Source organism: Egretta garzetta, unplaced genomic scaffold (assembly GCF_000687185.1).
Source record: "Egretta garzetta isolate BGI_Z169 unplaced genomic scaffold, ASM68718v1 scaffold89, whole genome shotgun sequence".
NCBI lineage: Eukaryota > Metazoa > Chordata > Aves > Pelecaniformes > Ardeidae > Egretta > Egretta garzetta.
In genome coordinates, this window is record NW_009269997.1 from 899,490 (window position 1) to 913,266 (window position 13,777).

Sequence of the window (13,777 nt, forward strand, 5' to 3'; positions counted from 1 at the left end):
TCCCAGAGGCCAGGGGAATTGTACCCATGGCATTTTAAGTTGGGGAGCTGAGAAATAGTGGCCACTTGCTGAAGGGTATGGAAAAAATCTGTGACACCAAATCCAGTCTCACGGCCCCTAAAAGACAAACATTTCATGTTTTCTACAACTCCAGTGCTTCACTTTAAGGAGAAATGCTTTTGGAAAATGAAAAAAATATCAATTCTGAAAAAATTACAGAAAATTCACACCAGCTTATGTCACACACCAGTCACCAAATGAAACTATGTTAATCAAATGCGTCACCCATTGTGACTCATTCTCCCACACGATGACTTTACCATCCCTTTCCCAAAATAGAATGCAAGAACAGTGCACTGCAGAAAGGTGGGCATGAGAGATGGAGATCTCTGCTCTCCAAAAAGCCATGCATTGGGTCCCAGCTTTCCTTAGCATTAGAGCACCTTTCTAAGGTCACTTGTTCCATCCATTTTGGATATCCACCCTGATCACCTCAGCCTAAGTTGACCCTTACTATCACGAATTAAATCCCATGTGTCAGTTTCTTAAATATCACCATGACTGAAAAATCTCCTAGCAATTATCCCATGATTATATTAATATGTATTTACCATGTCACCTGTTGGCTTGGTTCTTGTTGGATTTTTGAGACAAAAAAGATCATTTACCACACTTGCAACTAAAGGAACAACATTTGTAACCTCCACCTCCAGTAAATAAAATCCCTGAGTTTTTAACTCAATAAATATTGTGACACTGCACAAATTAAATCAATATTTGTTTTGATTATAAAGTTACCCAGAGACATGAGAGATAATCTGATGTGGCATTCCCAGTCTCATATTTAAATAACTTACAAAATTTCCAGATTCGTTTTACATATTTGTTTATATTCATTTATTTTGGGCTTAAGAGGACTTTACACTCCAATTGATACAAGGGCTCTGTCATGACTACTTAAATTTGTCAGCCCAAAGAAAACAGTAAGACTGATTTTAGCAATTAATATCTTCTCAAGCCATCCTCCTTCTCCCCCAAATCTGCCTTTTCTCAGTTGCACTTTTGATATTTACAGTTGCTGGACATCTCTCACATAAACCTTGTACTGCACTTTCCTTTGACCAGGGAGCACAGGACTGAAGGTACACTTCGAGCCCTGTGAGCCAAATTCAGCCATGAATGCTCTTCACAATAATGGGATCAGCACAAGGAGATCATGTCAGCAAGGCTGAAAACTCTGTATCTCTGACATCAGTGGCATATTTCCCAGTGACTTCCCATCTCCCATTGACTTCACAAAGTCCAGGATTTCACCATTTAAGATTCATTGAAAAATCTCTGCTAAATTGCCTTAGCGAGCCCAGGCATTTCACTGCCTGGTAAAGGACAAGGGGCCTGTAACAGGAATATCTGCAGTCACATTTAATTGCTATTACAAACTTTGCCTCGCAAGATTTTTTGATGACTTTAGCTACATGATTTTCCAAATAGAAACATACTGTATGAAAATATGTCCAGATACATTACTTTACCTCCATATAACACAAAGCAGAGCTGGAAAGGTTCAATTAGATCATCTAATTCATTCTTCAAGCCCTCCATTACAGGACTGTCCTCTTCAATATATTTACCAGGTTTGTCCATATTTATACTAAACAGCTCAGACAATGAGTTTTCATCAGTTTTTGTCTACTAAAGAGGTAGACGCATGATTAATGTTTAAACACAGAAGAAGCCTTTCCAAGTAAAAGGGAAGAAGTCCTTGAAATTAAGGGTGAAATGAAGGTTGTCCAGAATATTCAGGCTTTATTTTATCAATGCCAAGCTTTCTGCAGAGCATATTAAACTCACTATTCACTACTGTTTGAAAGAAGACAAAAAGACCAGAAGTATGCAATGACTCTGTAGAGTACGCCCATGCAGCTAGTGGAAAGGACAACTATGAGTCAGGTAGCACTCAAGGTCCCCAACAGAATCATGTGGCCCATGGTCAAACCAGCCTCACCATGTTTCCAGTGGTACCAGAAGACAAGATAGCCAGCTTGGGAGTGAGCATTGCACTGTAAACTTTCCTAAAATCCTTCAAATCACTAGTTAATTTCTCTGGGATCTTAAGATAAGTCACTCCAGACAAGGGATGTATGACTCCATAAGTCATCTTTATCCATTAATGTATACGGAAGGGAAAAGGTGACTTTCTCTCATGACCACATCCAGAGGGAAGATGGAGAGCCTACCAGCACAGAAGGGTACTGTTTTATTTTTAATGTCTTAGAAATCTAAGCCATCTAATCCCATACTCTAAATGAAATATGCGCTCACAAAATAAAGTCAATACTGATTGCAGAAAGTTGAATTTTGCAGGAAAATTCATGTATAGACAGCCCCCTCCAGAAACATGGCATTCATTTTTACACCTCTCCATGTTACACACGCACATAGAAATAATGATCAACCACCCATAAGTACAACATCCATGTTCATAAGCACAAGACAGAAATTAGAAGATAAAACATTCACATTTCTTAAAGCAGCATTAACTCACCCATAGTATACGAACAGGTTTATATAAAAGTCACTGGAGCAAATGCTATAAGGCGAGGTGACAGGATAAATAACAGAACCTGAGGCCTCACTCTGGAAAAGCCTACAAGCAGGTCTTTCCAAAACACTGGGGCTTGACTTTGTTCACATAAACCACAACGTAAGTCTACAAAATTTGGGCCACAGCTGGGTGAACTTTATGGGACGTTATGTTCCTAATCCTATATTTAGTTTGCAGCACTCTCCTCCTTCATATATGCCTCTGCGAGGACACTCTGCATTTCATTATGATCCTCCCTCCTCCCTCATGCCGATTGTTGCCATTTCAAATTGTTTCTAAATTTGTGAATGTAAGAGGGGAAAAAAGAAAACTAAGGAAATGCAGGCGGCAATTATATGAGTGACATGCCGCAAGCAAAACCCAGCTGGTCTGGAGACACCTCTGTGAGCAGGAGTTTTGCATTCATTACTTGCATACATCCATACTGCCCTGCTTATTCCGAAGGCTGGATGAGTCTTGTCAGACCTCTCCTATAGCTTTTCCCACTTACTGGTTCAGATATTTTGCCCCAGATTTCTGTCAAGTCTGAGAGCAACTGGGCAGGTAAGGGGAGATGAAGAATGAAAATTATTATCCTGTAACCTTAACCTTAGAACTTGCTGCCACAAAGATGGTAATAATCAGATTATTCACAGAGACAAGACCCACTTCACAGTCATTCAGTCAAACAACTGGACACGTGTATTAAAAACACAAGAAATACCTGGACATAGGCCCTGCAAGAGCGCTCCCTTTTCTGAAGCTGAGTCCATAAAGACAGCAGATTAAAGATGGAATAGAAAAAACAAGTTAGTGACAGAACAAGGAAAAAAAATTGAAGAAAATGCCTATGAAAAAACCTCATTTCTCTCTTAATCAGCTCCTGAAAAACAACCAAACCAAAGGAAGCATGCAAGTTAGGCAGCAGTGGAAGGCTGGAAGGACTGTCTCCAGAAATATGGGTTAGTTCTTTTCAAGTGAAGTAAAGCACAGATTGGCAACTTTGCAAGAGCAGCTGTTAGATGGTAGGAGACACTGAAGTCAAGTAGAGGTGCTCAAGACATGATGTTTGCCTTATAGCTTGTAGATCACACATGATATTTCCACATGAAACAGGACTGGAAAGGATGGGGCTGATGGTTATTCTCATAAGAGGAGGGTGGGCTCTGCAGTCAGACAGCACTGATGGCACAGTGAAGTATAACCAAGTTTTGGATGAGCAGGACCACTTCCAGGGAGCGAGGCGTACACAGGACAGCATCCTGATACAGGATGGACCTGTACGGACCCGTCCTGATACACCTGCTCAGGTCTCTGGCTCCAGGCAAAACCTCGAGCGCTCTAGCTTCACTGCTATCAGCTTGCTTAAAGCCAGCTCAGGCACATGTCGAGTGTTATAATACGTTGCACTGAAGGAGAGAGCATTGCCCAGGGCTCCTGATAGCGTAAAGGGCCATTGAAGGGGACGTACCAATGAAATGGGAATCAGATGCAATATTTCCAGCTGAGACCATTCTCTCCCCTTTGGATTTAACTGCTTCTCCAGGAATGCATTTTTCAGTCCTCTCATACCAAGTTGTGCTTTCATTGTAATTCCTGGGCCTAAATGTTTTACATGCTGAATAGCTTTTCCACAAAGAATTCCACCTTTTCCATAGGAGCCACTTTTAGGACTGTACTTTGACACACACTTGCATGCCTCCTGCCTGATAACTGCACTTCAGCGTGCCCCAAAATTGAAACAAGCACTTTGCAGGCAGTCTGCAGCAGTGAGCTAGAATTGGTGAGCTCTGCACCGGTACAACTAAACCTTGCAAAATCAGGCTGCTCAGAACCACTGGGTTTGTTGGCTGGGTTTGTTTTTGCTGATGTGCCTGGGTTGGAAATTGCACATCAATAGAGATTCGGGGTAACTTGCACTCTCAACTCACAGCAGTGCAATCCCATTAGTAGAGCTGAGAGCCAAATTTGTCCCCGAGAGTTTTGAGGCTCTGAAATAAACAAAATACACCCAGGTATCGCGAAATGCCTAATTTCAATTTCTAATTCATCAATTTGTAGCAGCAGAAATCTTCCTCTGGGTAAACTTGGCCAGTACGAAGACTTTACAGAAACAAATGGAGATCAAAGAAAGCCTTGCTGAAAATTACAGAGCTATCCACTCGGGGGTCTTGCCAGTCTGCAATAGAACAATTATTACCTTAATTAAGCCTGATCCAGTGGAAAGCATAAAGCTTTTAGTGACAGGGAAGTGGCTCCTGAAAGATGATGGCTTTTAAAAATTCTGATTATACCAGTTTATTTCAATTCATTGTACAACAGCTTGTAAAAAAAAAAAAAAAAAGTACAAAACCACACAGGTGATTACTTTCAGATCCCCAGCACATTTCCTTTAATCATTAAAAGAATATTTAATGGCTAGTGCTTACTTTATTTCTTCTTTCTGACTAAACAGCACTAAACAAAACTCTTTGCAAATGACTTTTTTTCCTTCTTTTTTTTTTTGGAAATACTCTTGATCAGTGAAGGGGAAAATGGAGCAGTAGCTCTGCTGCCTTTTGTTTGCCCAATACTACTTCCAAGTTGAATTCATGCATTCTTAAATGAACACAGAGCAGTTGCTCTTCTAAAGAATTAAGTGGGGAATGAGAGCAAGTAAATTACCGAGCCTGTCATTTGGATCACTGACTCGCATCGCTGTTTTGCAGGACTCCACGCGGTCCAGAATTTTAATGTGCAGTGCAATTGATTTGTATGAGCTGTTTGTGCAAAGCTGATGGTGGAGGGGGAAACCTGCAAGGGGAACCCCAGGACTGACAGCAGAGATGAGGAGCTCTGCCTTGCCCAGTCTTCCCTCCCCTCAGTAACTCATACTTGCCCCCATGATACAACCCCATTTCATGTAATCGAAACAAATACTGGAATGTGGGATATAAAAAGATGAAAAATATGTGCTTGCAAAGCTGAAGTGACAAAATGTTGGGTGTGGCTAGGGCATATTCAGAAGAGCAAGCAGACTACAACCATGAAACCCGTTAGTAGGTGACATTAATTGCTGGTTTTACCTGATATTGTCAGACTTCATCATTTCAAACAAAGGACCATGGTATGATTATAACAAATAATGTTATGCTGATGTAACAGTTAATACAATTATTACCTACATTGTTATAAAATAGCTGGAAGCACTAATTAAAAGCATCAGGATAACCCAATTCATAGCACATGCAAAGCACATGAGATGCAGGACTTCAACTCCCATGTGGCTGCAATCTTAAACAACCCAGAAGACCTTTGCATTTAAAACAGTGTAAGTCTACAACAACAACTTCTAAGAAAAACAACAATGTTACTTGTCTAAAAGCACTTCTCTTCAGGAGACACACATGAAATTTCAGGCTTAGCTGGGATCATTTATTCCCTGTATAACCTTGGGACCAAGTTCTGTTCTCACTTATATGGATGCCAGGGCTGTCTGAGCCAGCTACGCAGCTGAGAAGAAAATTCTCTGTCTCATTTTAACTGGGTGGCCGATGTAACCATGTGCTTTTAGCCACAGGGTTCAGCTGCTCTTTGTTCTGATGACCAGGCCCGTACAATTCACTGGCTGAATTCTATGTAAGTCCTATCCTATGTGTTCACACGAGATTCAGTGATGAAGAGGGCCTTGGACCAAAGACACCCTCAACTTTAAATGTATTCTTACGGACTCCACAGCCTGCATTTCCTCACACGACTGGCAACTTCTAGCACCTTTAGTATGTAGCACCTCCACTTAATTCTGGAAATGACAAAACAACCAATAATTCTTCTCAAATAGGGGGCACAGAAACCACATCGTTATCATACAGTAAGGTGCTTCTGGGCTAGGTCGTTACTAAAAAGGCTCTGTAATACCAAACCATCCTGAAGACCTTAAATGTAAATATGATGGTGTCTTATGTGCCTTTGGTAAACATATCTCCAGTGTAAATAAATGTTTCTGTCTGCTTTTATTTGTTTATATTCATGCATAGAAGTATTCATTTGACCTTCACATCAGCATCTCATAATGTTACAACATGAAAAAATCAAAATCCAGACACTCTCTGTCTCTTGGGACTCTAAATATTCAGATTTTTTGGATCATATTACATGGCATTTCACAGACAGATTCAGCACTGGAAATGCTGGACAAAATTCTGGTCTCATTCACACTGGCACAAGTCCAAAATAATTGCTGCGGCATCACTTGAGTTATTCTCATACTGAGCTATGAGAGCTGAGACCACAATGAAGTACCTGGAGTTCATATATCTACACATCTAAGGGTATACATTTCCCAGCACCAATAGTACACTTGGCATTTACAACTGCTTCGTTTCTCAGCAGAATAAAATACACTGTAAATGAAAAACTGCCAGGTACTCTTGTCTACTATGAAAGAATCACTGCCCTAAAATGGCAGTTGTTCAGAAAGACATTTGTAATAGCTCTCCAGGGAAAGCCAAACCCTTCTTCAGCCTCCTGTCCCTTCCCAGGCCCCTTTGTTTTTACCTTATTTAGGCTGCGTGCAGCACTGTCCTTCCCGCCTGGAGTCAGGTTTCGGAGCTGCACATCAAGCAAGTTCACCAGCTGGACCATGGCGGACACAGAGTACGTGATGTCACCAGCGTACAAGTGGTTTTTTGTGTGCTCTGCAAGCTCCCGGGCAATGTTGGCAGCCATCTCCCCTGACTTCATCTGCAATTGAAAAAGTAAAGGAAAAGGTTGTCCCTGGCTGTTAGTATGATGCTACTCCAGTCTCCTCCAGCCCCACAGTGTTAAGCGAGTCAACTCCCCACAAGAAGATGAAAAAGAGAAGAGAAGAAGAAGAGGAGAACAAGAGAGGAAGAGATGAAGTTCCCAAGAAGAAAAACTATAGCAAGGGTTTTCATGATTTGATCATATACAGCATTCAAGTATAGTTTAAACACAAGTGGTTTTTCCAGCTACGGTCACCGTGCTGGCTTCAACACAATTTCTGATCTGCTCACAGGGCACTGATGGAATTGAGGGGCAGCTACTTCTTTGCACTGCAGCAGATGCAACCAAAGATGGCATTGGTTTTCATGGGATGCCCATGCTAGGGAGGGCTTCAGTTAGCTTGTCCCATTGCCTTATATATGCCACTTGAAAAAAAACAAACCATGTAAATAGTCACTCTTGTCAAGAAAGAGCAGTTTCTGATTCCAGATTATTTGGTAGTGGAGATGATTTTTGTACAAGTCCTGTGCAGAAAAGTTCCTTGTAAAAGGAACAAAAATAGATGAGAGAACCCAGAGAACAAGAGAAAAAAGTTCACAATTCCCATCATGTGGATTTAATGATCAGGTGCTAATTTACCACTTAACATTTGCACACAGGAGACATGCTCCTTACCCCACTAGCCACTATATCTGCAATGAGACCAGTGATTCTCAGCACATAAAATCATGCTAACTCAGAAGCAAAAGGCTTAAGGCTTCAAGCAGAGGCCCACTGGAAGGGAAAACCAAGTAGGCTGTTTGACTGAATCTTCTATAAAAAGACTTTTATTGTCTAGTTGAGTCATAAAGCTCATGAATCACCTGCACTGAAATTCACTGTGTAATTATTTGGGAAACTCTTTTCCCCTGTGGCTTTTCCCCCTTTCTTGCTCTGTTTTTCTCTCCCTACCTCATGCCTCTTTCCTCTTCTATGCCATGGGGATTGGGGACAGGGCAGCTGGTCCCATCTCCTTTCTACAAGCAGCCCACTACGAAAATACTGTTGCAGGTTGCTGGTCCTTTTTTTGTTATATACCACTCTGGAATGCATATCTATGGGGAATATACCAGGGACGAGGAGTAATTACACAGCATGACATTAAAATGAAGCTCCCACTTCTCTGTCGGGCTCAATGACCAAGACTGCTGAGTTCTTCATATGATATTCCCAATTGTCTTAGATTCCAACAGTTAGAAATCAGGTATTTCTCTTGTTCCCTCAATTTTCTGTATTTATTATAAAAGCAAGAGCTTCTATCTCTCTGTAAATCAATTAGCTGAGTTATAAATGAATAACTAACTTCCCTCAATTTGACGGCAACAGCCCATCTGATTTAATGAAATCTAACTGAAGATGTTCATATGCTCATCTTCAGAGAATTAAAGCATATGATAATATAGATAAGATAAATAAAGGAGATAATGTGTTGCTCTTCCCATTAGAGCAATGATAACATACATTCAAAAACTGAATTATTTCTTTCTTGCTACAGACAAGGCTAATGCCATAGAAACCAGATCCTCTTCTTGCAGCTGTCTGCTCCCCTAAGCAGCTGAAGCAAGCCACGCATCAGCACAGAGGCTGAATTTTGACCTCTTCTGTTGGCACCCAGAACTTTAAAGAACGACTGCATCAAACCCGTTTACACAAAGAAATAAATTTCAACATGTTCCTGCAATTCATCACTGGAGCTTAGCATGTATCATGACACACGGTGTTTCTGTAAGCCTTGCAGAAAACTGCAGGAATGCAAGAGATTTTTTTACAGCTACATTAGAAAAAACCCCCGCTACCCAATATTTGATGTGTACATTTTCTCTTGGACCACGCATCTATGCAAAGTGGCATACTCAGAGCAAATTGCTTAGCTGCTACAAAGGCAAACCCAAGAGTTTTCTTCTCCTGTAACAAGCTTCTTGTTTCATTCAACTGCAGGCTGCCGTTGTTCCTACCTAACTGTAAAAGCAGTGCAGGCTGGTCACTAATAACCCCTTTTCCTTTCATCTTGGACTGATCCTAAAAACTGTAAATCTGAGAAATTCTAGGGTGACCAAATAAACACCCCAAAATAGGCAACCATGGAAGAAATGCCTGGGAAAAGGCACATTAAAGCTCAAAATCCATGAACTCCTGGGACACAGAAGTATTTACCCAAACTCATTTCACACACCCAAGTTTCCTGCAAAAAACAGAGATGTGCCATTCCCATGGGACAACATGTCTGGTTGACAGGTGATAAAGCTACTCCCCAGCACTGCCACTCATTTCCAGACCTATTCATTGTCTCTCAGAAAATGCAGATACAGTGTGCGTGATGCAAGGGGTATCCAAAATGATGGCCATATGACATCTTAATGATCATTTCCCCAGTTCCTTTGAGCATTTTCCAATGAAATTGAAGGGTCTGCTATGCAGTTCCATCAAACCCAACTTCTGTTATCAGTCCCAAATGCTGGCTGAATATTCCAGGCCTAAGATATATGTCTAGCCTCTTACAACAACAGGGCTGAGCCCCTTTTTTGGTTGATTCTACGTAACGCTCAGCAAAGCTCACCGCTGCCCAAGAGGATGCATTACTAACTTGCTTCCTTTCTATAAAGCACCTCTTCCTCTCCAGTACTGCTGCGTGGAAGATGAGCTCATCATGAGGTATTTCTTCCAAAACATGTAATACCCTCTAACCCAAACAGTGACATAGTCACATAGGAACACCAAAATAATCCTTGTTGGTTCTTCAAGGGTCAGGCTGTCGTTGAGAGGCAAGCAAGAAGTAGGGAAAAAATGTGCAAGTAACTGAGCTTTCTACTGGGACACTCAAGAACAATAAAGGGAATTAAAAATAATACATCTCTGATTTGAGACTAATTTTTTAAAAATCTTCTATCTTGATTATGAAAAACTAAATTTAAAAACCAAAAAGGGTTCTGAGATAAAAGAAAATATTCTGTTCAAACAAAATTGGGGTTCTGGTTGTTGTGGGTGGTTTTTTTACTTTGTCTTTTACAAATTGATTAAATCTAGTTTTGGAATGCTAATTTGAAGGAGAGAAAAAGCATTTCCTGCCAAAAAATGCCAACACACAAAACATAGTTTTCTAGCTCTGTCAAAAAAATTGCTGCCCTTTTCCATTTGAGCATACTGGCAGGATTCAGGCCAGATTTACAAAAGAGCATTGGCATACCTGCAATCACACTGCGTGACAGTTTGCTAATATTTTCAAGTTTGTACCACTATCTTGCATCTTCTTATGACTGAAAAGACTGTGAAATAATAGTTGTTGAAAAGGGCGTATATTTCTGCCTGTTTCATATATGCCAAGGAGCAGGGAGCTTTGTCTGGGAAGACTAACAATGACCCTCCTGCAGCATTGCTCGCTCTTTAGCCCTTTCTCTGAGGGAACCAATGGCAGAAGAGGACAGTAGAATAAAAATGAGAGGAATTGCAGAGAAGAAATATTTAGGGAAGACAATTCAGAAGACAAATAAGAAAGATGCTGGGAAGGGAACAAATGTGGTGAAACACCAGTGGTCATAAAGGCAAAAATATTTTCCTGCAGCCTGAGGCTGACTGATACAAAAAAGAAAAAGATGGTATGAAAGACTGAATCAGGATTTTTAAAAACAGTGACATACAGATGGACTGGTCAGCTGCAAAGGCCACAGAGTTATTGCTGTTTTCTGGAGGGACGAACATCTCACAGGTTTTATCAGGCACCATGCGCTGCCAGCAGTCAGGAAGCAAGGCTGCAACAGGGGCTGTGGGCTAACTTCCAACACTGCAAAGCCTTCATGGCTCTTTTATTTCCCTGGCAGAGGTTTCCTTATACATGTGTGCATTCATAGAAAAGAGTCAGAGCATATCTACCATCCTCTATTTTTCTGGAAGACAAACATCCCATTCCATTCAACTTTGCTTTTTTGTTTTATTGGATGATACCTAAGGATATAACTAACCAGTTATAAACACTGGTTATCCAACAGACAGTTGGATTGCTGCTTTCCATGCAGTACAGCAGAGCTGGAGAACACTGAAAAAGTGGTTTTGAAACTATGGTATTTAAACAACTTAAACCACATTTAACGTCCCTTTAATAATCTGCCAACCACAGCACCTGCTCCATCCAGTACATGATGTCGCTCTGAAAACAGGCTGTCAAAACAACCTGGATGGAGGATTTCATTGTGGTGTCATCAGGACTGCAACATCACCCTTCGGCCTGGACATGACAATGTGGTGATGTCCTGCACGAAACCCCACTCCCTCTGCCAGACACAACGCAAGCAGATCTGCAAGACCTGATGAGGGTACTTTGAACCCTAAAGTTTATCTGCTTTTTGTGACTATATCATCTAAGCTGTTCTGGAGGATAATATGAATATGGGTGGCATGTGCTTTAGATCTGTGGTTTGAGGTTTTTCATGCATTCATGAAGGACACAATGCTTTCTATTCTGCCACAAAAAAGGCCTCCTCTCTTCCAGATGCTTGTGCCTATCCTCCCAGGAAGCACCCACAATCGAAAGCTGTGGCAAGGAAAATATATTTTCAGGCAAGTCACACACTGTGCCAAGGATGGTACTGATGAAAGCAAGAGGTAAAACAAACAGGCTGAGACCGAATGTATGACCTCGTGATGAGGACAATGCAATGTATCCAAAGCTGACCTTTTTGCTTCCTTTTACTGCTTGACTCTAGAAATAACCCAGGTAGCAGTGCATAATTCAATCGCACTGGCAAGTTTATTCCCCTGCTACGTTACAAGGGCATGGTAGGCACCAACAATAAAGTTAAAGTAAATGTCAGGAGGCCAATGAATTGCTGAAGCGGACATTTGTTCTGATCTTCCATCAAGCACAATAACTCTAATGGAAGCTAATAGAGGGTTGTAAAACCTAATACCATGATGCAAGCAGGCAAACACCCAATGTACGGTCTGAGCACAGCAGGAGAAAGAAAAGAAGCAAGTAATAATCCTTACTTCACTACAGAGACAAGAAAGCAAGCACAGCATTTCCCTACCATCCTCTCTGGCTTGGCTGAAATCCCTCCAGGGGACCCATCACCCTTCTTCCTGAGAAGCTTGTACCCAGCAGGTGACAGGGGATTTCTGGGAGACAAAGCAGACTAGGAACGAAGACATGCTGAGCAGGCATAAACCCTGGCTGCCAAATGAGCATTTCTACCCATTTTGTAAGCTGTGCTGAAGCTGCTGTGGGATGGGTGGCCAAGGAGGAGCCGAGCACTGGGGACGCAGGAGAGCTGAGCTGCAGGGTGCAACCACCCCCTGTCCTCATGGCATTGCTGGCTTACTGCTTCTTCTAGCTGCCCCCACAGCAGCGAGAAAAGAAGCTCATTTGGCTTAGAGGAGGAAGGCTGCTTTTTCAGGTTGAGAGATGCTGGAGCAAATCTGCAAGCTCCAGGCCAGGAAGCATCCATGGCAGGGATGTGAGAAACCAGTGCCTGATTTATGGATAAATCAGTCTCTATCTCTAAGTGCAGTGATGATTTTCAAGCCTCTTGCTTGGGCAGGGAAACCAAGTGGCTATCGGTTATTTCATAAGTCATTTAAAACTGCGTTTGCTGTAAGGATCCTACTGAATGCAAACCCCAAAGCAAGCCCCTAGGCATGCCTGGCAGGGCTTTCCTCTCCAAAGTCATTCCTGGAAAGTCTTGATGTTTTGTAGCAGCTCTCGGTAGAAGCTGGGCCACATATACCAAGATCCCAGTGGATTCCCACTCAGGCATCAGAAGTTTAGATCCAGAGTAATTTGGTAGATCCCCTTAGTCTTTCCATGGACTGATGGAAGGCTCCCAAAGCTGAATATAACTAAATTCCTCCAGAAAAAAAATAATAATAATAATAAAAAAAATACAGTCCCACTTGTAACCTGCTGGGCACTTCTGAAAACCTGGCTCTTCAATTTTAGCCTGCTTTGGAAGCGCATAACAAATTAAATGGGGCTCATTTGTTACGCAAATGATAGCTGGGGTTTCAAATAAAATAAGCCTAACCTTGATGGAGATTTCATCAGTGCAGGCTATTATTTCCCTCTGCTAATGGCTAACAGCCTAGCCATCTTCACCGAGCAGCAAGAGGTCTCCCAGCTGCCTGGGTGAATTATGGCTAGAGTAAGTAATATTAACCCCTCCAGGATAAGTACGTGGGTCATAAAACAAGAGCTGCACAGCTGCTAATGCCAGCAAAGGCAGTCTTTATTAATCAGCTAGCTGAGTGTAGGGCAGGAGAGCTGCCCACCCTCCTGTGTGGGACAGAAGGACCACGGGCTTTGTAATGGCTGCGTCATTTCACAGCAGCCCCATGGTAATTGATGTTTTCCCTTGTCTTTGTTGAGGGATGGGTATAAATACAGATCAAGTGAGATAGGGATGACCAGGGGTGTACGTGCTCATGATTCGCAGGTTATCG

The 13,777-nt window shown here is 41.8% G+C and overlaps 1 protein-coding gene across 1 annotated transcript in view; it reads right to left on the bottom strand.

The window, feature by feature from the left end:
- ADGRL3 (adhesion G protein-coupled receptor L3) overlaps window positions 1-13,777 on the bottom strand; it is a 271,134-nt gene that overhangs the window by 82,778 nt on the left and 174,579 nt on the right. The window contains exons 8-9 of the mRNA XM_035902812.1: window positions 7,121-7,306; window positions 3,309-3,347 (exon numbers count right to left, since the gene is read on the bottom strand). Coding sequence (XP_035758705.1) covers window positions 3,309-3,347; window positions 7,121-7,306 — 225 coding nt within the window. The remainder of the gene's footprint in view (window positions 1-3,308; window positions 3,348-7,120; window positions 7,307-13,777) is intronic.